This window comes from Ananas comosus, linkage group 4, assembly GCF_001540865.1.
Source record: "Ananas comosus cultivar F153 linkage group 4, ASM154086v1, whole genome shotgun sequence".
NCBI lineage: Eukaryota > Viridiplantae > Streptophyta > Magnoliopsida > Poales > Bromeliaceae > Ananas > Ananas comosus.
The window spans coordinates 14,820,171-14,846,665 of record NC_033624.1 but is presented as its reverse complement, the minus strand read 5'-3'; the positions used below and the strand labels follow the sequence as shown (position 1 = coordinate 14,846,665).

Sequence of the window (26,495 nt, the reverse complement as noted above, 5' to 3'; positions counted from 1 at the left end):
TAAATAAATAAATAAATAAATAAAGTTTAGGCTTTCTTATTAGGTTTCAGATTGTGAAAATATTATATTACATACAATGAAAAAGTATGATGAAAATATATTCTATTTGTTTTCGTACGTAATATTACATTTCGTATATTGTGATTAGTCAATTACGACTACTTCAATATTGCAAAGTTAATTAAAAGCTTTTCCACCTAGGAATGTCAATAGATACGGATATCTAAAATTTTATCTGAACTGGGAACCGAACGGAACGAATTTATTCGATGTTAAACGGATATGATTTCGAATATGGATATATAAAAAAAAAAAAACGCCGGATATAAATTTGGATATGGATTTTGACATACCCGACTCAAACCCGAATCCGCCGCAAACCTAAATTTATTTATCATTATATATTATATATAACAAGTATATAAAAATTTGATGTTATGTTTGAATTTTTATTTTAAAATTTTAGATTTAATGTAATATATTTTGAAATATTGAAAAGAAAAATAATTGTTTTGGGTTCAGATTTTTGTGTTCGGATTTGGGTTCAAATTTTGAATTTTTGGTTAGATTCGGGTTTGGGTATGAATTTTTAAAATCTGTTGGGTTCGGGTTTTGGGTTTAGAGTCGGGTTTGGACTCGGATTTTTAAAAATCCGTCCCAAATCTGATATGTTGACGTCTCTATTTCCACCGCCACTTTAATATATAATAATAATAATAATAATTCTAAAACTATGTTGGAATTCTATCAATAGCACGAAATTATTGACGCCATTAGATTTTGGTCTTTGGATGAAAAAATGTACAGTTACGATAATATGGACCCTCCACGGTTGAGTAAGTTATTAGTTGAATAGTATAACCAACGAATAAAAATAGTCAAAAAGTTAAGTTTAATAGCAAAAAATTTGACAATATCAAGTGCTTGCTGTTATCAATAGTGTCACAGTCGTACTCATATTTTTAAATGCTAGTCAAATAGCATCATTCTTTTTTGTGGAAATATTCGCATTTTTCCTGACTCAGTTTATTTTTTTTCTTTTGATAATTCAAAGTTAAACCTCACATGAGAGAGCAGGTGGGTAGGGTCTTGATGTGACCTTTGCATTTTTATTTTTCTTATTTTTCAAAGTAAAAGAGAGCGGAAATTAGAGAACGGAGAAAAGAGAGAAAAAAAAAAAAAAAAAAAAAAAAAAAAGCCTCATTGTAGGCGTTGTATACTTATATGGTCCCAAACACGTCTATATTATGGTCCACAGGTGTCGACATCCTAGTCAATTCCGTGACTCTTTTTGATTGAATTGAACTCATGCATCCTAATAAAAAGGATATAAATTTTATACTTTATTTATTTAATGTGTGTATTACTTTCACTGCTCACATCATTTTAAAAAATAATATATTATTAACCATTTATTTTTATTTGGGTAAATTGCATCATTGATCCCCACTTCTCTATGTTGTACCCTCAACTCCAATGGCCGCTCCTAGTATTGTTCTTCTATATATATGGTACCCTCACACCAAATGTATAATATTTTTTGCGACTTGTTTGACTTTTTTTTACGTTAATCATACTATTAATCTGTTTAAAATTTTTAAAAATAATAATCGATGATTCTTTTAAGGCTCAATTCACAAATTTATTTTTTAATGGAAATATGATATACCACTATCCACTTTATTTAAAAAAAAAATAAATTCAACTAAAATATACTTGAATAATTAAAATATTTGAACTTAAAATTTTGTGTATCAATTATTAAGGCTTTTTCGGTAATTCACAAACTTTGTGTGACTAAAAAGTGGTTCATCTGGGGTGGCGCCACCTGGCGCGACGAAAGGGCAAAGGAGTTACACCACCCAACATTGATGAACTCACCCATCCACCGTCATCAGAGCCGACCCCCACCAATTGTACGGTCATGATTGAGCTTCTTCATCTGGGACCCATCCTCACCGCGTCTTAACGAGAACAATTTCGCCACGTGGCCCCTATCCTCGGGTCTATCCTTATGACGTGGCCCTGCCAAGTAGGCGGGATCCACAGGGTAAAAAGGCATAGAAATCCCTCAATCATATGACGTTATGAACTAGGCCCCTCACTTTTATTTTTTTGATCTAGTTTAACTTCTAATCTTTTATTTTAAAAAAATAAAAAAATTGACACCTTTTCATTTATTTAACTAAAATTGTTATTTACGCAAATCAAATGTTAAAAGTAGGAGCCATAACGAAAATAATATTTTGAGGGGGTGCTTTTACAATCATCAATAGTTGAGGGGGTCTCCATACATTTTGCATCTATATACAACAGGGCGAGAGAGAGAGAGGGGCGGAGGAGAGATGGTTAGGGAGAGGGAGATGCAGCGCCGGACGGGGATGTAAGCGACGACAAGAATCCTGGGGGAATATTCCGTTTCCGGGAGGGAATATTCCGTTACCCCGCCGTAGGGATGCCGCTGGGGACGACGGGGGCCGTGGGATCGAGATCGGACGGCGGAGGGATAGGGGCGGCGAGCGAGGACGCGGTGGTGATTGAGTTCGGGAAGCGGGGTGGGGAGCCGAGCGTGATCACCGTCAACTGCCCCGATCAACCGGGGCTCGGATGCGATCTCTGCCGTACGATCCTCGAGTTCGGCCTCTGCATTACCCGCGGAGGTGAGATATAGGCCGCTTCTCTCGAACCATCTCGAAGCTACCACACTTTTCCTAGCCACGCACAAAAAACCTATATATAAAAAAAAAACCTCTTTTATTTCCTTTTTTTATAACACTTCATTTAATGATGTTGTTTTTAATTGATTATATTTTTTTTTCCCTTTTTTTCATTAATTGGAAGAATTTGAGAAACCTATTTTTTCTTCCTCCTTTTTTTTTGCTTCAAATATTTCTTTTACTTTCTCTTTTTATTCGGTTTTGATTCGACGAACTTGGATAAATTTAATTTACTTAAATAATCTTTCCATTAATGTTGGAAATTGCATCCTGTTATCAGTGAAGTATTAATTAAATATATTTCGACTTTGGTTGCAAATGTATCTTCCTTTTTTCCTTTTTTTTTTTTGTTAATTTAGTTTTGAGGAGCGTAACTTTTTTCTTTTTTAGCTTCATTAATGCTGGAAATTGCATCTTGTTTTCAGTTTAGTAGTAAATATATTTCAAGTTCTAATTTTGTTTTTTTTGGGGGGGCGGTTGCAATAATAATTGAAGATAATGATTGTGTGGTCAATTGAGTTTTGATCCAACTTAATCTAAATCTGTGTGGTATTAATTGTTTACTACTATCTGTATTGAAGATGTCTCAACCGATGGGCAATGGTGCTACGTCGTGTTCTGGGTCGTGCCGTGCTCGGCTTCTTTGAACATCCACTGGACGAGCTTGAAGAACCGGCTTTTATCGGTGTGCCCGACGTGTTCTATTCCGTTCTACGTCGACTCGAATCGGCCCGCGGCTTCCCAAGTTTACCTTTTGAAGCTGTTCTCCGCGGATCGCAAGGGATTGTTGCATGGTGATCTAATCCCACCACCATTTCCTTTTCTTTCGGTGTGCATGAGATTGAAGTTTATGATAGTTGAAGTGTGATGATGTGATGCAGATGTTACTCAAGTTCTTTGCGAACTCGAGCTGTTGATTCATAGGGTGAAGGTCTCGACAACGCCCGACGGTCGAGTTATCGACCTCTTCTTCATTACAGATGGCATGTGAGTTATCGGCTTTTATCGGTTGCTACTTGTTAGCTAATCTTAATGCTTGTTCTTTTAGAATTTTCGCACTAGTTTTTCGACCAATGTTCACTTTTTGCTCACAAGGAGCAAAATTTTATTGCTTCTGTAGTTAATGTTTCGATTTCTTAGGGAGCTACTGCACACTAAGAAGAGACAGGATGAGACGTGCGAACTGCTAAACGCGGCCTTAGGCCCTTCCGTGAGCTGCGAGATTCTACCAGCGGAAGGTTTTCAGCAGGGATTCTCTTCTCTCCCACTGGCAGTAGCCGAAGAGCTGTTCATGCCGGAATTCTCGGACGGCGAGACTTATTCGCAGTCGCTTAGTCTAGATATGAAGAAGCTGAACAAGGCAAGTGTTAGCTTTGATAACTCGTTGAGCCCCGCGCACACTCTGCTGCAGATTCATTGTGTTGATCAGAAGGGGCTCCTTTACGACATAATGAGGACATTGAAGGACTGTAACATTCAGGTATTCTGAGGATTCATTTATAGTTTAAGCTTACTCGTATTGCTCTACGCTATTGTGCGCTTAGTCGAAGTAATTGTTGTTGGATCCTAATACTTTAGATCAACTACGGGCGGTTCCTGTCGGATACGAAAGGATTCAGAGAGGTCGACCTTTTTATTCAGCAAACTGATAGGAAGAAGATATTAGATCCCCAGAAACAGGAAGTTCTCAGTTCTCGTCTAAGGTCGGAAATGCTCCATCCTCTGCGGGTTATGATCGTCAGTCGTGGCCCAGACACCGAGCTCGTAGTTGCGAATCCGGTCGAATTATCTGGAAAGGGGCGGCCCCGTGTATTCTATGATGCAACGCGCGCATTAAAAGCGCTCGGCATCTGCATTTTCTCGGTAAGAATACATGATTCTGAATCATTTTCAGCTTTTCATCCATGCATTATGAATTAAAAGTTTTTTCTTTTTTTCCCCTTGCTTTTTTAGTCTGAAATTGGGAGGCAAACAGCGTCGGAGAGGCAATGGGAGGTGTACAGATTCCTCTTGGATGAGAGCAGGGAGTTTCCTCTAGCGAATAGCTGCGGTAATGGAGATCAGGTTGTGGATAGAGTCAGGAGAACACTAATGGGTTGGCGATAAGCTCGACTCGTGCCGAATCACCGCAATTCCCCGTAGTAAAGCTCGGGGAGGGCGTTCGAGTCCCAGTTAGAACTCCCTGGGGTGCAGGTATCGAGCTCCAAGTTCCAGGTTCTCGAAAAATAGTGCGAGGAAGTTGTAACAGGCTTCTCTAGTGTTCTCCCGATGTATCCAGCTAATGGTCCTTCTAGGTCATGCAGTGTTCAACTTTACAGTGCATTTGTAATCTGGCAGTCACTATCTTTCCTCGTTATAACTAGTTCGATATAGAAATCAGGTTTTAAAGGTATAAGCCTGTTCGGTCGCGCTGAAGCTTCTTCCGTTTTCTCGTGATTATTTGTACATTGTTAGTTGTTTTCTCTGACTGATGATTCTGCCGAATCTTCCGCTGCTGTACAGTGGATACCAGCTTTTTCTGGAAACTCTGATAGATCTGAGCATCACTGCTTCAGCAAATGTGCACGGACACATCTCAACAACTTAAGTTTTTTTCATTAACATTTCCTCGCAACAGTGATTTTGTTAAATTTTCACCTCTTCTCCTTTTCGCGGCTTTCTCTGTGTCACAAATATTGGTCGGGTAGGGTGAGACACAGAGGCAATAATTGAGCTGGGCTTGGCGTGGGGCCCTCATCTGACGCGGCTCCGTGTAATTTTGTGCGCCTGTGTGTTTAATGTTGTCACCCTCCGGCCTACGCCAGAGTAAGCAAAATTGAAGTTGTCCGACGTGGCGGCGCCTCCTCCCCTGGGCCCTGGACAAGGCCTAGACTCTTTTGTTTATATATATACGGATAGGCTTCTTTGACTGTCAGAGGTCAAGATCTGGATGCCTCATGATGTTATGTATATTTCTGATAGAAATTATTACTATTATTATCATCATAATTTTGTAATATTATAAAATATTCGTAGTTATTATTATAAAATATTAAATTAATCTTTAAGGTTGCAATAGAGTAGAGTTTAAAAGTGAAACATGCTTACCGTTTCATTTATTTAAAAAATAAATTTAGTTATAAAAAGTGCGGCTATCAGACATTAAAAATAAAATAAAAAAAAACAAGCAAAGCATAAGATAAAGAAGAAAAGAGAGAAAATAAGTAAGTAAAAAAGAAGTACAGAGCATATCGACTCGGCAGCGGCAACTCTCCTCCCTTTGCCTCACCGATCCCTTACTAATTCTTGCAGCCTCCAATGAATCGGAACTAATATTTTCAAAAATTAACCGACCGTCCCTAAAGCAAGTTACAAAGAGCTTGGTGGTTGGTATCCGAGATCTAAGTTCGAATCTTAATTGATTCATATTTACAGCTAAGTTATTTCTAAATGAAATAAACGAAACGGATGGTGTGCTACCTATCTTCTAAAAGAAAAAAAATTATTTTTAAAAATTATATTATTTCTCTCTCTTCAGATCATCCACGAGATTGCCGCTAGAGAACTAAGCCTCTCATCTCCCACTCGTAGGGGCTTCTAGGGTCGTCGTCAATATAGACTTTCATTATCTCGTCAAAAATAGTCACAATAATTTACTAGCGATGGCGATTGCAAGACGAAAAGATATTATGTTCACTTTATATGATTTTCCATAATTAAGGATGTTCTTGAAGAATTACTATTATTGGAATATCCAGTGTAATGATCCTCCAACATCCAAATTAACGAAGTTCATTTTGGCAATAAGATGATAAATAAGCATATAACAAAAATAAAAATATAGCAGTTACTATTATTGGCACCTTACACATTGATAAGCTTAAATCACTTTCATAATATTCGAGTGACTTTGATTGAATTCGTTTAAGCCATCAGAAGAAACAATTGGGCCTACACTTATGGCACGTCTACACTTTTTTTTTTAAAAAAAATGTATATAGTTTTATAGATAGGCATGAATCATTGTCATTGACAATTATTTAACAAAGTATCCAAGATTTTTTATGCCCTACAGATGTACTCTATAACCCAAAAAGAAGTTATGCATCCAATTTTTTTTTTTTTTTTTTTTGAGAGAGAGAGAGAGAGGAAGATAGCGTGTTATTAGTTTCGTTTATTTTGTTAATAATAAATTTAACTAAAAATATAAAATAACTAGATTTCGAACTCGAAATCTCGGATGCCAAACACTAAACCTTTTGTCATTCATGTCAAAGACGATCAGTAAGTTATGTGGATACTGGAAATAATAAAGTTGTTTGACTATTGTGCAGAGATATATATCCCTACGATTTAAAAAGAAATATAATTTAATATGAAAAGTTTGATTTTTTAGATATATACTTCGCAAATCTCCAAATAGTTTATATATATATATATATATATAATATATATATATATATATTGAGGCTCCTATGCTTTAAAAGTACCAAGTTATTATAGTGCTTGTAAATTTTTAGCCATTGGATTAAAGATAATGCGATTAGGATGATATGACCCCCCTAGGGTTGATGGGTGATTGGTTAAATAGTATAATCTAATGGTTGAAAATGATCCGATGAGTAAATCTAACGGTAAAAAACTTACAAGCACCAAATGCTTGGTACTTTTACAAGCCACCATATATAATATATATATATATACTAGTAAAATGTACGTGCAAATGCACGTAATAATTATTAGAAAAGGTTATAATTTTTTAAATATTTTTTAATTTTAGGCCATATTTTATATGATTGCCAAATATGTATCTAAAAAATTTAAAATAATAAATCACGCTATTAAAAAAGATATGCTTTAAATGATAAATAATTAACAATAATCTCTAATGCAAAAATTACTTTTGAAATTAAATAGAAAAATAAAATCTGTTAGGAAATAAATTTTTGAAATTAAATAGAAAAATAAAATCCGTTATCTTAAAAAGAAAATATATTTTGAAATTAAATAGATAATATCTAAAAAAGATATTTTAAAATAAAATAGAAAAATATCTTTTATAGGATTTTCACACACGTAATCTGTTATAAAAACTTACATTTGAAATTAAATAGAAAACTTTATATTTTAAAACTTTATATTTTAGAATTTTCACATCAATAATCTGTTATAGAGAACTTACGTATTCATTGCTGTTTCTATTTCTATTTTTTTCTTATATTTAAAATTTTTCGTACGGAAAGAGAAAAATGGACGCTAATTTTTTCGCCGAAAAATGGGTCTGTCGACAGACCCAAATTTAAATATACGTGCTTTTATATATAGTATAGATATATATATATAGAATTGAGCTATAATACTTTTAGAAGCAACAACCCTGTGGCGCTTCTAAATTTCTAGCCCTTGGCTTTACTTCTTGATTACTAATAATTTTTGGATCAAACACTGTACCACCTACCACCACCTACCTCACATCTCTCCATTAAATGGCTAAAAATTCAAAAAGATTACCATCATGGTGCTTTTGAGGCTCAACTCTCTCTCTCTATATAAATAAATAAATAAATAAATAAATAAATAAAAGAGCAAACAACTATTACTTTACTTACTACTTTCACTTTTTACCAATAACAACTTAAGTAGCTTTTTAATTTCTCTTGTGTAACTTATTTTCATCCATTTTCTCCCTAAAATTATGTAAAATTGGCACCATTACCATCTATACCCCGCTCTCCAAAAAAGAAAAAAAAGAAAAAAAGAAAAAACTTTACATGTGGAGTGCACATAGACACTTGTGAGTAGGAACATCACTTTCCTAATGAATACTTAATAGTTGAATTGCGCACCAACTCGTTCCGTATGAATAAGGACACTCGGATTTGGTGGAAAGGAAAACAACTTGGGATAGAAATATTTACAATTAATGCATCTGATGCTATTTTTATTTCGCTTCGGATCTAAAGATAATAAAGATTTACAACTTTGCTTTGTGTTGCGTTGCATATTTTAACGTGGGAAACGAAAAAGAGAATGACAACTTGTGAAAAAGAAATCCAAAGAAAAATAAAAAAAAATTATCATACCAAAAATAATCCAAAAACAAAAGCTCATCATATATGAACATCACTTTTGCCTTACCTATCGTCGCTACGATGTAAATTAAAACTGCAATAAGTCGTGTTATTTCTAAAGAATAATTTTAAAGTATCTCAAACTCTAAAATATAAGTACAAAAAATAAAAATTCAATGATCGAATTAATAAAACATGATCTTACTCACGTCGGAAACAGATATTAATAATACTTTTTTAGCACCGCTAACACCTTCGATAATCACGAGCAATGTTTAATTAGAAACCATCACATAATTTGTATATTTTTTAATAATTTTTTTTATCCAGATTCTAATAATAATATCAGCAGTGGGCCAGGGCCAGCAACACTTGCTGGATAAATATAACAAGGAAAATAATGTGGTCAAGTAAAATCTGTGCCTTGTAAAAAGTCACTTTACTACATGGGATTTTGTTAACCCCCCAAAAAAAACAAAAAAGAATAAAAAAAAACACAAAACAGTGTTTTGGTAGCAGCTTCGCTGTAAAATAATAAAAAATAAAAATTCGAAAGCTCTCAATCCGACGGATTCGGCTCTCCTCCGAGGGATCTGATGAAGAGACGAACGGCTCGGATCGAGCCCTCAAATTTTTTTTTTTNTCGAAGGGGAGGAGAGGGGGCGGCGCGTAGTATAGAGATGCCTCTCGAGGAGCCGTTGCCGGGGTCGAGGAGGGCGCTAGGGTTCAGCCCCTCGCGGAGCCCTGCGAGCGCGAGCTCGAGGCTCTACGGCGCGGCGGCGCAGCCGCACGCGGCGGCGGCGACGCGGCCGCAGCGGGTGTCGCCCGCCGCCGCCGCCGCTGGGAGGAAGCCGCCGGAGCCGCTGCGGAGGGCCGTCGCCGATTGCCTCTCTCCGCCCGCGTCGCACCCCCATGGAAGCACCAACCCTTCCTCCGCCGCCTCCGAGGCGTCGAAGACCCTTCGGGTGAGCCATGGCTACTGCTACTACTTCTTCTAAGCTCTTTCATCTCTCCGATCCCTAATTTATGGCTTCTCTTGGGGTTGATCGCGAAGGGACATGTAGATGTCCTCAGTGGTGAAGTCGCCATCGATCGCTTTGTGTTCTGGTGCGATCCCAGGGTTTTGGCTGCTCCCTTTACCTGATTTGCTTCGCTCTTTCTCAATTTTTATCCTGTTTAGGAGTTGAGCTTTTGAATTTGCTATTTCTATCTCGGATGCTCATCTACGCACTTCATATGCTGCGATATAGTTCCCATTCCGGATTAGTTTATCTGTTGCAGGCATTGCAAGTGTAAAATCATCTCTTTCAATTACATCAAGTTCTTAGTTCTATAGCTGCAAAAAAAAAAAAAAAAGTTGTGTGGGAAATGTTGGATTATGAGACTATAGCTAGTCGACATTGTTTTAATGGGTTGGTAGATGTCTGAATTTTCACCTAATAGCTGGTATTATTGCTTAACATTCCAATCATGTACCGCTCAATCAATCTTTAATTGGTTGATTGGTCATTGATCTCTATTTCATCTATGTCGGGTGTTGATCATTGCAGAAACTTAGTTAGGGTTTGAATGTTACCAATTTCTTTTCTTATATACAGTAGTGCTATACTTCTATCTGAAATTTAGCATCGATCTACAAGTCTTCAGATGCTTAGGGGCAGAATGTGCTCAGAATTTTTTAATTTTTTTTTATTGCTTTCTAATCTTCAAAAACCATTTATAGTTGTCTAAAATCTTTTATTGCAGGCTAAATTTGAGCGGTAGTCATGAGTACCTATATTTATGAAATTTAGGAATATTACGTAATCAGCTGACTACAAATGGTCATATTCACGTGGTGAACTGTGGAATGGACACATAAACCCTAACAATCTAGAAGGAACAACTAAAGCAATTTTTCTTTAAATTTCTCGTCTCCAGAGTGGTTTTCCAAGAATATCTTATAAAAGTTCTGCTAGTTTCATTCCGGTCTAGCGCATACTATCGTTTTCTTCTCTCTGCAATCTCTTATTATATATCAAGAGTATCAAGAAGCAACAATTTGTTGTAACCTTTACACAATTTAATAGGTAGTTGAAGCCATACTAGTTAGTCTAACTTTGACTTTAGCATCCTGTTAGAAGGATCCATGTTGGTAATATACCCTTTGGACGCACATTGCTCCTTCTGTTTGAATTTTGGTTGTTAGTTGAAAGTTAAAATCTTTCTACAATAAATGCAGAGCTGTAATGGACTTAAACTCCGGAGGAATTTGTAATAAAGGTAATGTCGCCTAGCGGCTATCCGGGCAACTGTACAGGAACGTGCATCTCTCATTACTCACAAGCAATCCCATTGAAAAGAACATCATTCAGAAGTGCTCCCTCTGTAGCACATAAATTAAATAACTCAAGTTGGTGCATGAAGCAACCTTAAATGTTTAGTTTTCAAAACGTAAACATGGTGAAATATTATATGATTGCTTGTCTTTATGGTAAGTGAACACGTGGTATCTTCTGCTTATTCTAAGGAAACACATGAAATCTTCTATTGATCTCATGTTTAATGATGTGAAAATTTGTTTTTGTCTGGCTGTTGGGTTACTTAATTTATGTAGTGACAATCTTTCTTCAGAAAATTTCTTTTGATTCCCTTTTCTCGGTAAATTTTTTGGTTCCTTTCCCCATTTGTTTTATAGCAGACCGACATTTATTTCAACTATGGCTTCTGTTTTATTGGTAGGCCTCATTTACTTTTCATGAGAAGGATTGGTTTTGCTTTGTTGTGCTTTAGAAAATCTTGCTTTTGTTTTTATTTTGTTCCCTAGAAATTTGTGATGATATGTTCTTCTTCCCTATTTGAACTGTAAGAGAGCTAGGAAAGTTGAAAACTAGCAATTGACTTTCAAGAATCCTTATAAGTTTCCCTCCAATAATTAACTAAAGTATTAACCTTGCTTGCAAAATATGTAACACACATATATATATATATATATATATATATATATCTAGCATTAAAAGAATGTTATTCTGGCAGGATTTCATTGCAAACCCATCAACTATTGATATGGCTTATACTGTACTTGTGGAACATGCTCTTGCAGAGAGAGATCGCAGGTACTTCACTTTCTATTGACTTTTCTAAACTGTCTTCTACTAATATTAGCTATTGGTCTACTGATTTGTCCGGCTGCTTCGAAGTGCTAAGTGCTAACAAGATGGAAATGATAATTTCTTTTGCCATTGGAAAATGGTTATTTGCATGACATATTGACATCATTCCTCATGCTAAATAGAACCATGCTTGTAATTTTGATTGAAAGAAAGTTTTTATCTGGTCTTTCATTACGGTATAATCTTCAAATATTTAATACCTTATATGTCTTCATATCTTTACCACTGAACAGTCATATAAACTGTTGGAAAAGAAAACCTATTTATTCACTACAAACAACATTGTAGGAACTAGGAAGTATGTAACAAACCTGGATGTTGTCATTTTATGTTAGACGTCAATTGAGAGCTTTCTGTTGCTATCAGAGGCACCGATGCTAATTCTTTACTGTATTATAATGTCAGTTTAACTTGCTTAATGTCTCTAAGCTGCTTTTGACTTGAGGGTGCCACTTGAGCTTTAATTGGATGGTTCAGTATTACCAATCAGAGGGAGATAAAACTGAAAATAGTGAAGGACATTGATGAGATCAATAAACGTAAATCTTTGTTGGTCTTACTGTTATTTTGGTAGATTATGAACCTCATCATTTCTGCAGGCCGTTAAAGTTTCTAGAGTGTTTTTTTATTATTTTCCCTAATGCAAGCTTTTTGTTGAACCAGCCCAGCGGTAGTTCCCAGATGTGTGGCATTATTAAAACGGTATCTTCTTCGGTAAGCTACTTATTACTCTTCATCATTAGTGCTGTCATTTCATTTTGTGCTATTTTAAAAAGTAGGCAGAAAGGAAGACCTGTAAAGGAGAAACTATTGCTTAGACCTGGCCGCCACATCATCTGAGGACTGTTTAGCTGATTTGTCCTCCATCCTATCTCCGTTTGCATTTGTATTCCTCAATCACCCAGCTAGTGGCAGCCTTACCCAGGTTTAACTTTATTTTCATTACAAGTAGCGGGAATTGAAAGTAAAGATGGCATGTAGGGTAAGTCACTAGGTGGTCAGCCGCTAACATGGTGGCCAAGGCTTGGGCAATAAGTTCTTTGCAGGTAGACTTGTTTTATTCCTGATGACCGTATCAATGTTATTCTGTAGCAGATATATACCAAAGGTGCAGACTCTGAGACAGATTGATCAGTTTTGTGTAAATTCAATTGCGAAGTGTGAATCTGTGGAAAACCCAAGGACATCATTGTGGTCTGGACCATCAGCAATATCATCAAACACTTATCTTTCTTCACTCTCAGCTTCCGCATCTGCGTCGCTCGTAAAGTCCTTAAACTATGTCCGCTCCCTGGTGGCAAGGCATATTCCTAAGTTATCCTTCCAGCCAATATCTCAATCTGGTGCCTCAGCTTCTGCAAAACAATCTCTTCCAACTCTATCATCTTTGCTGAGTAGGTCTTTTACTTCTCAGCTAAATCCAGAAGTTGTTAGCAGCAGTGACTCTCTAGAATTAAAAGAAGGGCCTAGTTCGTCTGCATTAAAAATATCAGCTAATGAAAATGTAGATTTGGGAGAAAGTAATATGTATTTATTCTTTGACATCCTAAAATGGCGATGGCGTGGGGATGGAGAAAACCGAACATCTATACAAGAAAGGTAATTAATTGTATAGGTATTATTATTATTATTATTATTATTATTATTATTAATTTCTGCTTGAAGTTGATCCTCAATTTTCTTCTTTTTTTTTTTCCCCCATAACCCAGTGATGACATTATGAGGCTCCGAGATTTCCATATGCATGGTTTCTTTGAGGTTGGTGCTGCAGCTCTTTTAGTTGGGGATATGGAGGCAAAGATGAAGGACCGACCCTGGAAATATTCTGTTGTTCAAGACTTCCCTGATATTGATTTACTGCAACCTTCAACAGCAACCACAGCTGCTAATTTTGCATCTGCTCATGGCCATTTGAAAGCAATAACTGCTTCAAAAAGAATGAAACCAGGCCCTCATCAAGTTTGGTATGCATATTTTCTGACCTTTATTTAATATTAGTGTTTGTTTGTTGTTTTTTTATCTACTGTGCTGAAATAAGTTGCTCATTTGATATTTCCTGTTGTTACCTTTTGAACATATTGGACTTGTTAAATCTTTCTTTCTGTTGCACAATGGTTAGTTTAATCTTGTTAGGTTTTCTTTCTGTTGAAATTTACAACTCTGCCGCTGTTGTGAGCTATAATGCCCTGCAACCCCACACCTCACCTCACCCCAACCCCCACCCCCAATCCCCAACCACCCCCCCAACCCCAACACACAACCCAAAACAAACAAACAAAAAAAACACACGCGCACACACACTCACACCCACCCACACTTCGTTCTTTCCACTTCTCATAGTTTGGAATTGATAGGGATGATTGATCATGAGATATCTTGTGCGGTCAACTAATCTCTTGCTTTTCTTAGGGTGAATGTACCGGCAAGCACATATCATCCTCAAGCACGCCCCCTCTTCCAGTATAGACACTACAGGTACTTCAACTAAGCCATTCACAGTTTTGCAAGCTATTGCTTTGGCCAAGATGATAATTAAACATATTGGCTCATCTAAAGCAAAGATGATTCTCCAGTTGCGAAGAAGAAAAATTGCATTGAAATATTTTAACATGTTATGTGTGAATTTGATGTACTTCTAGTTCTGGTTGAATTATGAGCCTATTTGCATTAGCATTATGTGTTTGTCATGGAAGTCATGAACAACCTTTCAATCACTACGATTTAATCATCTGATTTGTTATTTTATTGGGAATGAGAAGTTGTTCAGCACTTTTAAAATTCTAGCTATACGTTATAGTCTTCATGCTTATATGAGTTTGCAAGAGAAAAATTCCCCTTTGAGATACTTTTGAATTTCTTCTTTGAAATAATGCTGTCTGGTGAGTTGACAACTCTCATTCTCCTCTTATTATCATGTTTATTTCTATCAGCGAGCAGCAACCTTTAAAGCTGAACCCTGCTGAGATCAGTGAAGTCATAGCTGAGGTTTGCTCAGAATCATCCTCGCCAAATGTAACTCAGTTGAGCACACCTTCAAGATTGAATAACCATGCCAGGCAGCCTTCTCAAGATGTTGCTTTCAGTGTCCTCATCAAACTTGTCATCGATATGTATGTTCAAGTGAATTCTATGTCTTTTACGACTTATATTCTTCATGCACTCACCTATTGGATTATAATGTTTGATAAACTATTTATTCAATTTAATCCCGCATGTTGCATAAATACGAGTTTTCTTGATTGCCTTCACGTTACCTTGCTACAGAAAAATGATTCAACATATTGAATGTTATCAGATATTTAATCGGTGTTATATGTTTCTTTTCATTTCTTTTTTTTGCTTCAGAAAATTAATTGCTTTTTAGTGAGATTATTTGTGAATTTATATAAAATAGAGAGAGCCATTCGTGTTAACCTTATGGAGTGATGCTTAATTACATGCTTGTTGAGCAAATCAGAGTTTAAGCTTGCTATATTAGCATTTTTGCAATCTCGTATATTTTTTGTTGCAACCTCGACTCATTAATAGTAAGTTATAACTGGTTATCTGAGATATGATCGCCACACTAATTTTTGAAATAATGATCCATCATCTTAATATTTTTGCTTAATCACATGTTGGTCTAATTACGATTGTGCTACATCAGTTCTCTATGTAATTTGGTATCCTTAGTTGGGAAAAAAGGCAACTGTTCAGTCTCCTTTAATTACTAGTGATCCTACGACCTAAAAAAATTCAGGTGATTTGTTTTACCGATTTAAAGCCTTGATGGTTTGTTAGCTTTGATCTTTTTCAACCAAGAAGAATAGTTTATCATACTTCTAAGGTCAAAAGAAATAGCCGTACTCATTTGGTTGCTCCATTGACTGGATACTACAAATTAATTGTTAAACAAAGTAGAACTTCCTTTCTCGATATAAATTTGAACTTCTTTAGAGAGTGATTAGACTTATCAACTTCTCATAGTGTAGTGATGTCTTTTTTCTTCCTTTTTATATATTTTTTTATTTAAACAAGTGTTCATGCATGTGTGTTTCTGATGCTTTGCTTAACTGTGCTTGAAATAGATTTTTCAATTGCATCTTCTCCTTATGTAGGTATATGATGGACTCTGGGTCTGCTGCTCCTCTCACTCTTTACATGCTAGAGGTGCCGTACTGTGCATCATGAGTTCCCCGAAGGAAAATAAAGTATGGATTTCTTACTCTTTTGTATGTATTTCAGGGTATGCTTAGCTCTCAAAGAGTGGCTTCTAGAACCCGGGCTTTTGATTTAATTCTGAACCTTGGTGTCCATGCACATTTGCTGGAACCTATGTTACCTGAAGATACTCCCATAACCGAAGAAGGCAAAACTTTGCAAGAGCCTTATCTGAACAGCGATGAACGCGATGAACAATTTGGAACACAGCAAAAAAGAAATAAAGAGCTTGGGATGAACCAGAAGACCAGTTCAGCTATTGATAATTTTGAGTCATGGCTTTTGGTCATGCTATTTGAGATTCTTCTTCTTCTGGTTCAGGTGATTCTATTAGATTTTTCACTTTGATTCTTTAAGATCTATCGGAGGTTTTCCAGACCTTATGAGAAACTCTTTCAGCACTTTTTTTGCTTTGATATCTAGGATGTTATATGAAATTATGAATCATATTGGCTTCTTCCTGTATTATACGTTGGTCATTCTATACTAGATTTAAGAGTAGTACTAATTCGCACTAAACCTTTTCCGATTAACATGTCCCTCTGGCAGCAGAACTTCTGTTCCTTTCAGAGTGATCAAGGATTTGGGGTAGAATTAATAAATTGCTAGTTATGGCTTCTGAGCTTCTTTTAATTCGTGTGACAGTATGAGTTAATCGTCTTTTGTTTTCTGCCTTCTACAACGTTGAAAGATGATTCACTGCAGACAATTGGCATCTTGCAAATATTTTCTATAATACATTTATTGCATGTAGAGTTTTGCAGTGGGTCTTACATTATATGCTATTGGCTTTATAGATGGAAGAGTGGGAAGAAATTGTATGGGCATCGGCTCTAAGTTGTCTATTCTACTTCATTTGTGATAGAGGGAGGATACTAAGGAGCAGACTCCAAGGTCTTGATATAAGGGTATGAACCGGATATTTTGCATGTTTCTTAACTTTTATATGGGTTCATTATGTGAACATAGCAAGTTTCTTTTACAAGTAATAACATTCCTCTCAGATTTTGTTGATATGCACGTTGGCTGTATTAACTTCTATCAAACTACTCCTAGTTAAGAAAATGTGATGTTCAATATCAGGTTAAAATTTCTGACTACGAAATTTACTTTACAAAGCACTTCCACTCTTGGAACGCCCCCCTCCCCCAACAAAAAAAAAAAACAGTTGTTTTGATGTCGAATTTGTCGGGAAGGAAAGTGCATATTGATTTCGTACGCATAGTTTGAACAACATACAATTCCCTATTCTGCCCCAGCTGAATTAGTCGTACGATGTTAATTTTTTTCTTTTAAAAGGCACAAACTTCTTTGAAACTTCAGTCATTCTCCTCTTCTCGTTGAATTACACAGAATCTTGGCATTATTGTAGTATTTGATCACTGATCTTTTGACTAGTGAATCGGATTACTCGCTTGCTGATGGATTCTTTTTGTTAAAGAGCTTCACATAAAGCTTATTTTCACACATTTGTTTGCTTGCAGGTTATTAAGACTCTTCTTGAGATTAGCAGCAAGCATTCATGGGCTGAAGTCGTGCACTGCAAGCTCATCTGCATCTTGACGAACATGTTCTATCAAATACCAGATGGAGCTGCTGAACCTGTCTCAGATACTCCTATATTTCTTGTTGAACAGGTTGATCTTCTTGGTGGCATTGACTTCATCTGTCTTGAGGTGGGTAAAAAAAATTGCATTTATACGTGTTCAAATCTTATATGGTCTCCTCTCTTTCTGTGTGTGTGTGTGTGTGTGTGTGTGTGTGTAATGCAGGCTTAAGTCCTCATCAAAATCGGTGCTTGAGCATTGGAATTGAACAACTGATGCCATTAAATATGTTTTAGAGTATTTGAAGTTACCAGGAACCAAACTTGATTTGAAATTGAGAAAAAGCAGTTTAACCACACTGAGCCTTGACTTCTTGCTTCACTTTCACCGCAGTCATCTAACTTATCTTCTATTTCTTTGCAGTATTCACGGGCTAACTCTAGGGAAGAAAAGTGTGATCTTTTTCTCATCCTTTTCGACTATGTAGTGCACCTAATAAATGAAGCTTGCTTGGCTGGCAGTGTTTCCACCTATGCCTTTGAGGAAATTCAACCCATCGCTTCCCTCCTTACTTTTGCAGATGCACCAGAGGCTTTTTACATTACAGTGAAGCATGGAGTTGGAGGAGTTGGGGATATTTTAAGAACATCTGTCTCTGCTGCGTTATCACAATCACCAGACTATGAGCGCCTAAATTTGGTAAATTTGCTCTTTAGATAGGTTAAAGGATTTTCTTGGTAGCTGATACATCATTATAGTTTTGGCATACAGCTTAAAAGGTAGAATGAATGGATAGTCCCTGTATTATCCCGAAATACTGACTCTGTAGCTGAACTTTTCACTTACACTTTTGTCTCAGAACTTTCTCTCATGTAATTGGATTTCATCCCTGGCTGTTAAAAAAAGATGACATTCATTACAGTGAATCTTTTAACCCTATTTCAAGTGAAACTGAAATCATTTTACAGAAGGGGTAGAATGGCTGTTTAATAGAAGAATTAGATTTTTAGTCAGGTATGGATGTGACTTGCAATCTAAGAAAATTCAGGGACTGAAGTGTTGGAGTGAAAGGTGTAGGGGCAAAGTTCCAATGTCAGGATCCTAAGAGACTATCCATATAGTTTGCCCAGGTAGAAGATATGCTGTGAACATTGCACTATTGAAATCTTATCAAACTTTTCTTTTCATGCAGCTCTTGGACAAGATCACAAGAAAGCTTGATGCTATTATTAGCACATTTATTCGGTTGGATTACGAGTTCTCTTACATGATTCAGATCACAAAAGACTACAAGTCTTTTAGTAGTATAGAGGGCGGAAGTGAAGACACTGATATTACTCAGAGAGTCCGAATTTCCTGGGCAACTTTGCATTCCCTTCTCCATTCGGATATATCAGCTTGTCGTCATCATGGGTATATTTGGCTGGTCGAATTGCTTCTTTCAGAAATTAGCGAGGACACTAAGAGCAGTGTATGGACTAATATCACAAGATTGCAGCAGCAAATCGGCATTGCTGGGAGTCAAGATTTTCCTTCTTGTTCAGAAGTTCCATTGCCCATTTCTATACTTTGTGGGCTTTTGAAGTCAAAACATAACTTCATTAAATGGGGCTTCCTCTTTGTTTTGGAGAAGTTTCTAATGCGCTGCAAATTATTGTTGGATGAAAGTGAGACGCAACAAACAAACCATGAAGCTGCGGTTGAGAACCGTCTGGACAAAGCAACTGCAGTTATCGACATAATGAGTAGTGCTTTATCACTGGTGGTAAATGAGACCGACCATATCAACATTCTGAAGGTATGTGTGTTATATATTTCTAGGTTTTGACCATAATCTCCCATGACAGCTTTTGCCTAGAAACATGTTAGGACGAGGAGGAATGAACTGCCACCTGTTTTTTTTTTTTTTCTTTTTTCCTTGCACCACCGTGAAAACTCTAGTTCGCCTTCTGTGAATTTTTATCTTTGTGTGCTGACTTTGCTATATTCTTAATTTTCGGAAGTTACATTCTAAACATATATCTCTCTTCATGCGCCAATCAATATATGTAAACTCAGATAAATGTCTCAAAAAGAAGTTCATAAATGCACTTCCACCTCCTCTTTTCATTATTCAGTATCTCTGATTTTATCTGCCATTTTGCAGATGTGTGACATGTTATTTTCACAATTATGTCTAAGGCTTCCTTCGACAACTCATAAGCCTCTCGGGGATCTCAAAAGCCTTCGTCATCTTTTCGGCTGTTCGATTAAGAGCCCTGAGGGTGATTCAGAAGCTCTTGTATCACAAAAGAAAGTACAAAATAAAAATATTGACAAAAATGAGCTGCCACAAAAATCTGAAAGCAATCAATCTGCACAGCAAACCGTAATTTATGAGACAACATCAATGGCTGCGCTACTTTTGAGAGGATGTGCTATAGCTCCCATGGAGCTCGTGGCCCGTGTGCCAACCTCATTATTATACTGGCCGTTAATGCAGCTTGCTGGTGCAGCGACTGACGATATTGCCCTAGGTGTTGCTGTGGGGAGTACGGGAAGAGGAAATCTACCTGGTGCCACTTCAGATATCCGAGCGGCTCTTCTCTTGCTTCTGATTGGGAAATGCACAGCTGATCAAGAAGCATTTTTGGAATTTGGAGGCAAAGAGTTTTTCAGGTAATTTTCATACAACCTAGGCACTGCATTTACACATAGGGCATGCTTGTTTTACCGAAAATGGAGGGGGGTGAAGTTATTTTCGGTCATAAATGCCCACTTCCGTTGTATGGTTTATCGTAAATTAAATTTTCTCATAACTCTACTTTTCCAAAACGCCATAATTTACTTTGCCCTACAGGAGAGAAAGAGACAAGGAAAAGTAATAAAAAAAAACAAAGTTTTCTTAACTTTTTTTTCATTCTCTTATGTGCGAGTGTGAAAACTTTCTGTAAAATAAACAAAAAAAGGGATAATTACAGTTCCAAAGCCATTGACTTCTATTATACAAATAGTGGTGAAAAATATAACTTCAGTTCAACTAAAAGTTATTTTTAATTGCAAATTACTTATGGGTAAACAAACAGGCCGATAGTGCCTCTTTTCAGTAGCAGTAACAATCAGGCGTTTGGCAAATAAAAAAGGTGCAAAGCTTTTGCTGTGATGTAAAGTTGAATTGAACTTATTGACCCCCAAGAGGAAGCTCAAATTTGAAGTGCTTCTGGTGCAGCCTGGAGCTGTTAGGTGGCTTAAATTAAAAATCTACGAGAACTTTTCCGAAGAGCTTTACTCAAAAAGCACCTTTACAAGTGCTTTAGCTGGGCCAAAAGAGGTCCATAGTGAATTTAACCATGTTTAACTTTGTTTTCCATTTAAATATGGACAGGGGGCTTCTAGATGATACAGACTCCAGGGTAGCATATTACTCTGCTGCTTTTCTTTTGAAGGTACTTAAAATACTTTGGCCTTAATTGCCAATTTCTTGTTGTTGATTTATTGCATGAATTGTTGATAAACCTTTTTGTCCACAGAGAATGATGACTGAAGAACCTGAGATCTACCAGCGCATGCTTCAGAATCTCATTTCCAAAGCGCAACAGGTTGTAGTTCTCTCGGTAGCTGATTAAACTCATTTGCCAGATAGAGCACACACCCAACTTGAGACAAAACTGAACCTGAACATTCCAAAACTGAACCGCACGCGTCCACCGACGAAGCTTAAAAAAGAAAAAAAAAAAAAAGAAAAGTAAAAGAAAAGACTAGCATTTGCTGCTTAGTGTAGCTGTTACTAACATGTTATTGGTTTATAAATAGAGCAACAATGAAAAACTTCTGGAGAATCCTTACCTTCAAATGCGTGGGATACTACTGCTGTCAAATGATCTTGGAGCTCAATGAATCTTTACATTAAACTTGGTACTTAGCTGAAAGGAACTTGTCATGAAGGTCTGCTGGGGCATGATGCTTGTTAACCTCGTGTTTGAACAAGATTCAAGTTAGGACTTCTGGTCTGGATTTGCCTCCCTCTATATCAGAAGGTGCTTTATCATCTTGAACACATATTTCATATCGCATTTCAAATAAGTCTTCAATAAGCAATGATACCATATTTAGTAGCATTTTTAGTATCATTGGCACAATATGCTTGAATTGTTTGAATAAGTATTTGCAACTTTACCTTTCCTTTACTACATATTTTCTAAATATATCAATACCTATATGTTAATTGATATATTTTCTGCTAATCCCTCCAACAGGTATTTGGGGAAAACTTGTAAATTAGTGCTTCGGCTAGAGAATCATAACAGTTGAAGAAAGTAATGTACAGGTGACCTGCAGGTTTTCTTTATTTGTTGATTGATTTAAATTATTTTCATTCTTCCGCTCTCCATCAGAGAAGAATGTTTCTCCTTCAAGTTCAGGTACCACCTGTCCCCCCACCCCCCCTACTTTTGCTGATCCAATAGTTCAGTTTTGTGGGTATTTAAGAACTTGCATCCCCTTTCATATTGGAATCAGCAACTTAATTTGTGTAATTACCGATAGACTGTCACCGGCATAGAGAGGTGGTCTCTGCAACATGAGAACCGCCTTCTAGCCATAAAATTTTGTAATCGTACTCGTCGATCCGAGGTTCGTGCAGTTTTTTTTGTGGCGCATCCTCGGGTAATAAGTGTTGTGAGTGTGTATGTTTGTTTCTCTATTGAATAACCAATGTGCTGATCTTGTAGATTATTACTATCAGAAAGTATAGTCATAACCTCTCCAACCAGCAGTCATATTTTTTTGTCATGGTTTCTTAATCCTTCTTCCCTGCCTGCAAATGTGTGATGCACAAATGTGTTTTGATTCAACAATTTCTTCTTGCAATTTTAAGTCCTTATCTGCTTAGGATAGGATCCTATGTGTTGCAAAATCAGGCTAGTTTTGCACCAGAAGAATTTTATGTCTCTCCTTGTATGCATAATGCACCTGTTTGTCTTTCAGTTATGGGTTCTCTCTCTTTTCTGGCAGAGCTATTTTAACTGTTTGCATTGCTAACATAGAGAAGGGAAAAGCTATTTTGCTCTAGACTTGGAAGAATAATTCTATACTCTGTATCTTCTTTAAATAAGACAATACTGATTAAATTAGTGGATAATGTCAGATGATCTAGTCGGAATGTTATCAGGTTAGAACTACCTATACAATAAAATTTCCGACATGAAATGTAGCTCGAATCATGTAATCATTGATTTTGAAATACTGTTTTTTTGAATCATTTGTCTGCATGTTAAAACAATTCTCTTTGTTGACCCTGATGGAGTTGATACTTGATCTTCAGTAGGAACTTTTGGATGCACTTGTTTCTGAGTTGTAAGAGGGGATTTCTCATGCAATGTTGATTTGCCAGCCCCTGTGATGTACTTCTCTTTTCCCTCATTAATGAGTCAAGGAACCATCTTGTGTTTTATAGTCAAAAACTAGTTTTTGTTGATTGAGCCTTTGAGGACAGAAACTATATAGGGACGCAATTTCTGTTTGCATCTTAGGACAAGACGGTAGCATTCATTTCGTCGAGTCATGTAGGCGATCGTTATCCTTGGGGACTAGTTTTTCTTTGTTTGATGATCTTGAAGTTCACAAATACTGTAAACGTGTATAATAAACCTAGCCAGAAACAAGGAGTCAAGAACTATGATGGATAGAGACAGGTCGTTACTCGCATTTGCGAACACCTGAAGCAGAGGAGACAATTGACCTGTGTCTACGTGGCAGCAACTCATAGATCATTTACTTTGTGTTCTTATATAACAATATTATTATACTTAGTGCAAATTGGCTTCATCAGATCTCCATACATATCATTCTCTTTGTATTAGACTCCATGCTTTTAACGCAAACAGTGTTAAAGGTACTGGTTATTATTCTAAGAGCTGCAGTGTTCTTTTATTCCGGTGATTTGTCCGGTTGTGAGCAAGCATCCTTTGTGATGAACAATATGGTTATTTTCAGAATCTCGATGGCCCCAACATGTTTGTTGCCAGAGCCAATCTTATTCTTAGAGCACAGATTGGTGTTGTTATTAATTAATAATAACTACCTGTTTGTTGTTACGTGCGTCTTTCTTGTTAACGTACACAGATGATGAGTCAAGAATTGAGGAACCAGTCTTGGGATGTTGTCGAATTCCAATGTTATTAGGGTGCTTCGGACAGGTTTTGTTGGAGTTTATATATATAAGTATTATAATTCCAAAGAAGTAAGAGAATTGTTTTAAAGAGTTAAGTTTGAATGAATTGTATTTACTATTAATTTTTTTACCTCTCTGATTCATAATAGTAACACTTATCAAATAGTAAATCTTATGCGTCCGATAGATAAAAAGTATGTAGTAAATACAATTCATTCAAACTTAACTCTTTAAAACAATTCTCTTACTTCTTTGGAATTATAATACTTATATATATAAANACTATTAATTTTTTTACCTCTCTGATTCATAATAGTAACACTTATCAAATAGTAAATCTTATGCGTCCGATAGATAAAAAGTATGTAGTAAATACTATTTTTTTATTATTATCAATAGCAATCAAATAGCTTTTCATTAGAAAGATAAAACCATAAATTGTTTCTGTTATTAGAATTAGAATTTTTAAGTCGGAGCTCGTTTTATGAGAGGCCAAAGTGAGCATTTCAAGTTTTTTAAATAAATAAATAATAAAAAAGTATCTAGAGCTATTTTTCAGTCAGATTCCTGGCTTTCACTCTTTAAATATGAAAATCGTCCAACGGACGACTTGGTTAAACGGATGTAACAAACTGCCCTGCGCAGCTACGAACATCTATTATACTATTAGCCTGCATTTTCGCGAGAACTAAATTTTGCAGAATAATTTTGTTTTTGTTGTTTCTAAGAACAGGAAATATTTCGGCATTAGCTAAAACAACGATAAATTCGTGTTTGGATGTTATTTGTTTATTTTCGTAATATATTTCTGATAGTGTTTAGATGTTTATGTTAGAATGAGGTATTAGATTGATAAAAAGTTAAATAAAATAACAATTTTACCTTTGAATATTATATGAAATTTAATTCAATGTATGAAAATAGAGATAAAATTAATATATAAAGATATAATTATAAATATAAATATGAAAATATAATTTTAATTTTATAATATAACAAATAAATAAAAATTATATATAATTATATAATTTTANAAATATTTATTAAATATTTCATAAAATATTTAAGGGTAAAATTACCATTCTACGTAAATTTTATCAGTCCAGTAATCTTATTCTCACATAAGCATACAAACACTATCGAAAATATCCTCCGTAAAAATAAAATTAATATATAAAGATATAATTATAAATATAAATATGAAAATATAATTTTAATTTTATAATATAACAAATAAATAAAAATTATATATAATTATATAATTTTATATATAGAAAAGCATATTATTTCAGAAATTTATTATGTTTACAAATCACCTTAAAAAAATTAAAGTAGCAGCATACAATTTTTGCATTTATTTGAATTCATTTGAAATTAATTAAAATTGAGTATAAATATTAACCAAATATACATTAATTATAAAATATGGAGTGTACTCAAAGGGGGTTTTTTTTTTTCTATTTTTAACATTAAAAACCGCCTTCAAGGAACCTAGGAAGTTTTTTTTTTATATATATTTTTGGCAATTCGATCGATAAGAGAGAAAGATGGGCATGGGTAAATTTTATTGTCCCCCCTTGTTCCGCATATGGGGGAGAATCGGGCTTAATGGGTTATTCACGTATAACATGTTTAGCCCGGAGAAACTGATTTTAAATATTTACAATACTGTTTGATAACGCAAAGGAGGATATTTCCCCGTCCTGGGATATCCTCCTAACCAAACGAAGTCTAGAATGTTACATATTGCGGATCTCCCGCAATATTATTTTGATGTGTTTGTATTATGGCACAGCGAAATACGTTAATTCATATACACACTTAAAAAAAAAAAAATTCAGAAAAAATAGCATGCTACCGCTTCATTCAATAAGTATAAGAACTGGACTACAAACTGAGGCAGCTGAGCCTTGATTCGAAAAAAAAAAAAAAAAAGTCATATTAAAAATGTTATATTAAATTATCAACAGATCTGGGTTTTTTCTTTTAGACCTTATAAAAGTTTTTCGTATAATTATTTTATCCCACTCTTCTAAAATAAATAGTCTCATGATTATCGCATGTTCCCTTTTTCTCCTTTTCTCATCTTAAGCACGAGGGCCACAGAAAAGCAAGAAAAGCTCTCTACTTGTGTAGAGTTAAAACTTAAAAGGATGATGACACGTGAGCACAGTTTCCAGAAATAGAAGCAACGTCCATTTGCTTCTTAAAGCTTAAGCTGAGATATCGCCCAACCCAACTCTCTTAAAACATTGCACTTGCTCGACCTACATTATTATTATTATTATATATTGTCCAAAATGCCTGTAAACACAAAGGCCATGATCACAATAAGGCGGGGGTGATCAAAGTGAAAACTTTTTACCGAATCAAGTTGGAAATGTGTCTTTCAAAGTACACTTTTGAATACCAATTAGTGATCAAAAATCATCTCCGAGAAGCTTATGCATGAACTTTAATTGCGTTCTACGCCACTCTTTTCCACTACGTTCTGATCATTTCCCGAATAGTTTCATACGTTATCAGTTCCCTAATTAATTAAGTTGCTCCAAACAGCATAATCGCAAGCCGTTCCAATACATATTAATAGAGGCCACATAAAATAGCTAATATATAGTACGTACACAATTAAACAAACAGTACTGTTGCCTTAAACTTCGCTCAGCTAATAGAGGCCA

At 35.7% G+C, this 26,495-nt stretch overlaps 2 protein-coding genes across 3 annotated transcripts in view; both read left to right on the top strand.

Moving 5' to 3' along the window:
• Positions 1-22,431, top strand: part of LOC109708884 — a 33,978-nt gene extending 11,547 nt beyond the window's left edge. Inside the window, exons 2-19 of one of the 2 annotated variants that reach the window (XM_020230802.1) lie at positions 9,409-9,732; positions 11,783-11,862; positions 12,583-12,633; positions 13,015-13,518; positions 13,629-13,883; positions 14,329-14,394; positions 14,850-15,029; positions 16,017-16,068; positions 16,144-16,440; positions 16,917-17,027; positions 17,604-17,795; positions 18,090-18,365; positions 18,859-19,464; positions 19,813-20,324; positions 21,031-21,091; positions 21,176-21,244; positions 21,459-21,682; positions 21,902-22,431. In XM_020230802.1, the coding sequence (XP_020086391.1) occupies positions 9,448-9,732; positions 11,783-11,862; positions 12,583-12,633; positions 13,015-13,518; positions 13,629-13,883; positions 14,329-14,394; positions 14,850-15,029; positions 16,017-16,068; positions 16,144-16,440; positions 16,917-17,027; positions 17,604-17,795; positions 18,090-18,365; positions 18,859-19,464; positions 19,813-20,324; positions 21,031-21,091; positions 21,176-21,244; positions 21,459-21,542 (3,681 nt within the window). In that variant the 5' untranslated portion in view covers positions 9,409-9,447 and the 3' untranslated portion in view covers positions 21,543-21,682; positions 21,902-22,431. Of the gene's footprint in view, positions 1-9,408; positions 9,733-11,782; positions 11,863-12,582; positions 12,634-13,011; positions 13,519-13,628; positions 13,884-14,328; positions 14,395-14,849; positions 15,030-16,016; positions 16,069-16,143; positions 16,441-16,916; positions 17,028-17,603; positions 17,796-18,089; positions 18,366-18,858; positions 19,465-19,812; positions 20,325-21,030; positions 21,092-21,175; positions 21,245-21,458; positions 21,683-21,901 lie in introns of both variants that reach the window. The other variant, XM_020230801.1, reaches the window with a different exon arrangement.
• On the top strand, positions 2,329-5,318 carry LOC109708885 (ACT domain-containing protein ACR9-like). Its single transcript, XM_020230803.1, has 6 exons — positions 2,329-2,660; positions 3,299-3,511; positions 3,599-3,704; positions 3,858-4,197; positions 4,296-4,580; positions 4,671-5,318. The coding sequence occupies exons 1-6, from the start codon at positions 2,456-2,458 to the stop codon at positions 4,821-4,823; spliced, it is 1,302 nt and encodes a 433-aa protein (XP_020086392.1). The 5' UTR covers positions 2,329-2,455; the 3' UTR covers positions 4,824-5,318.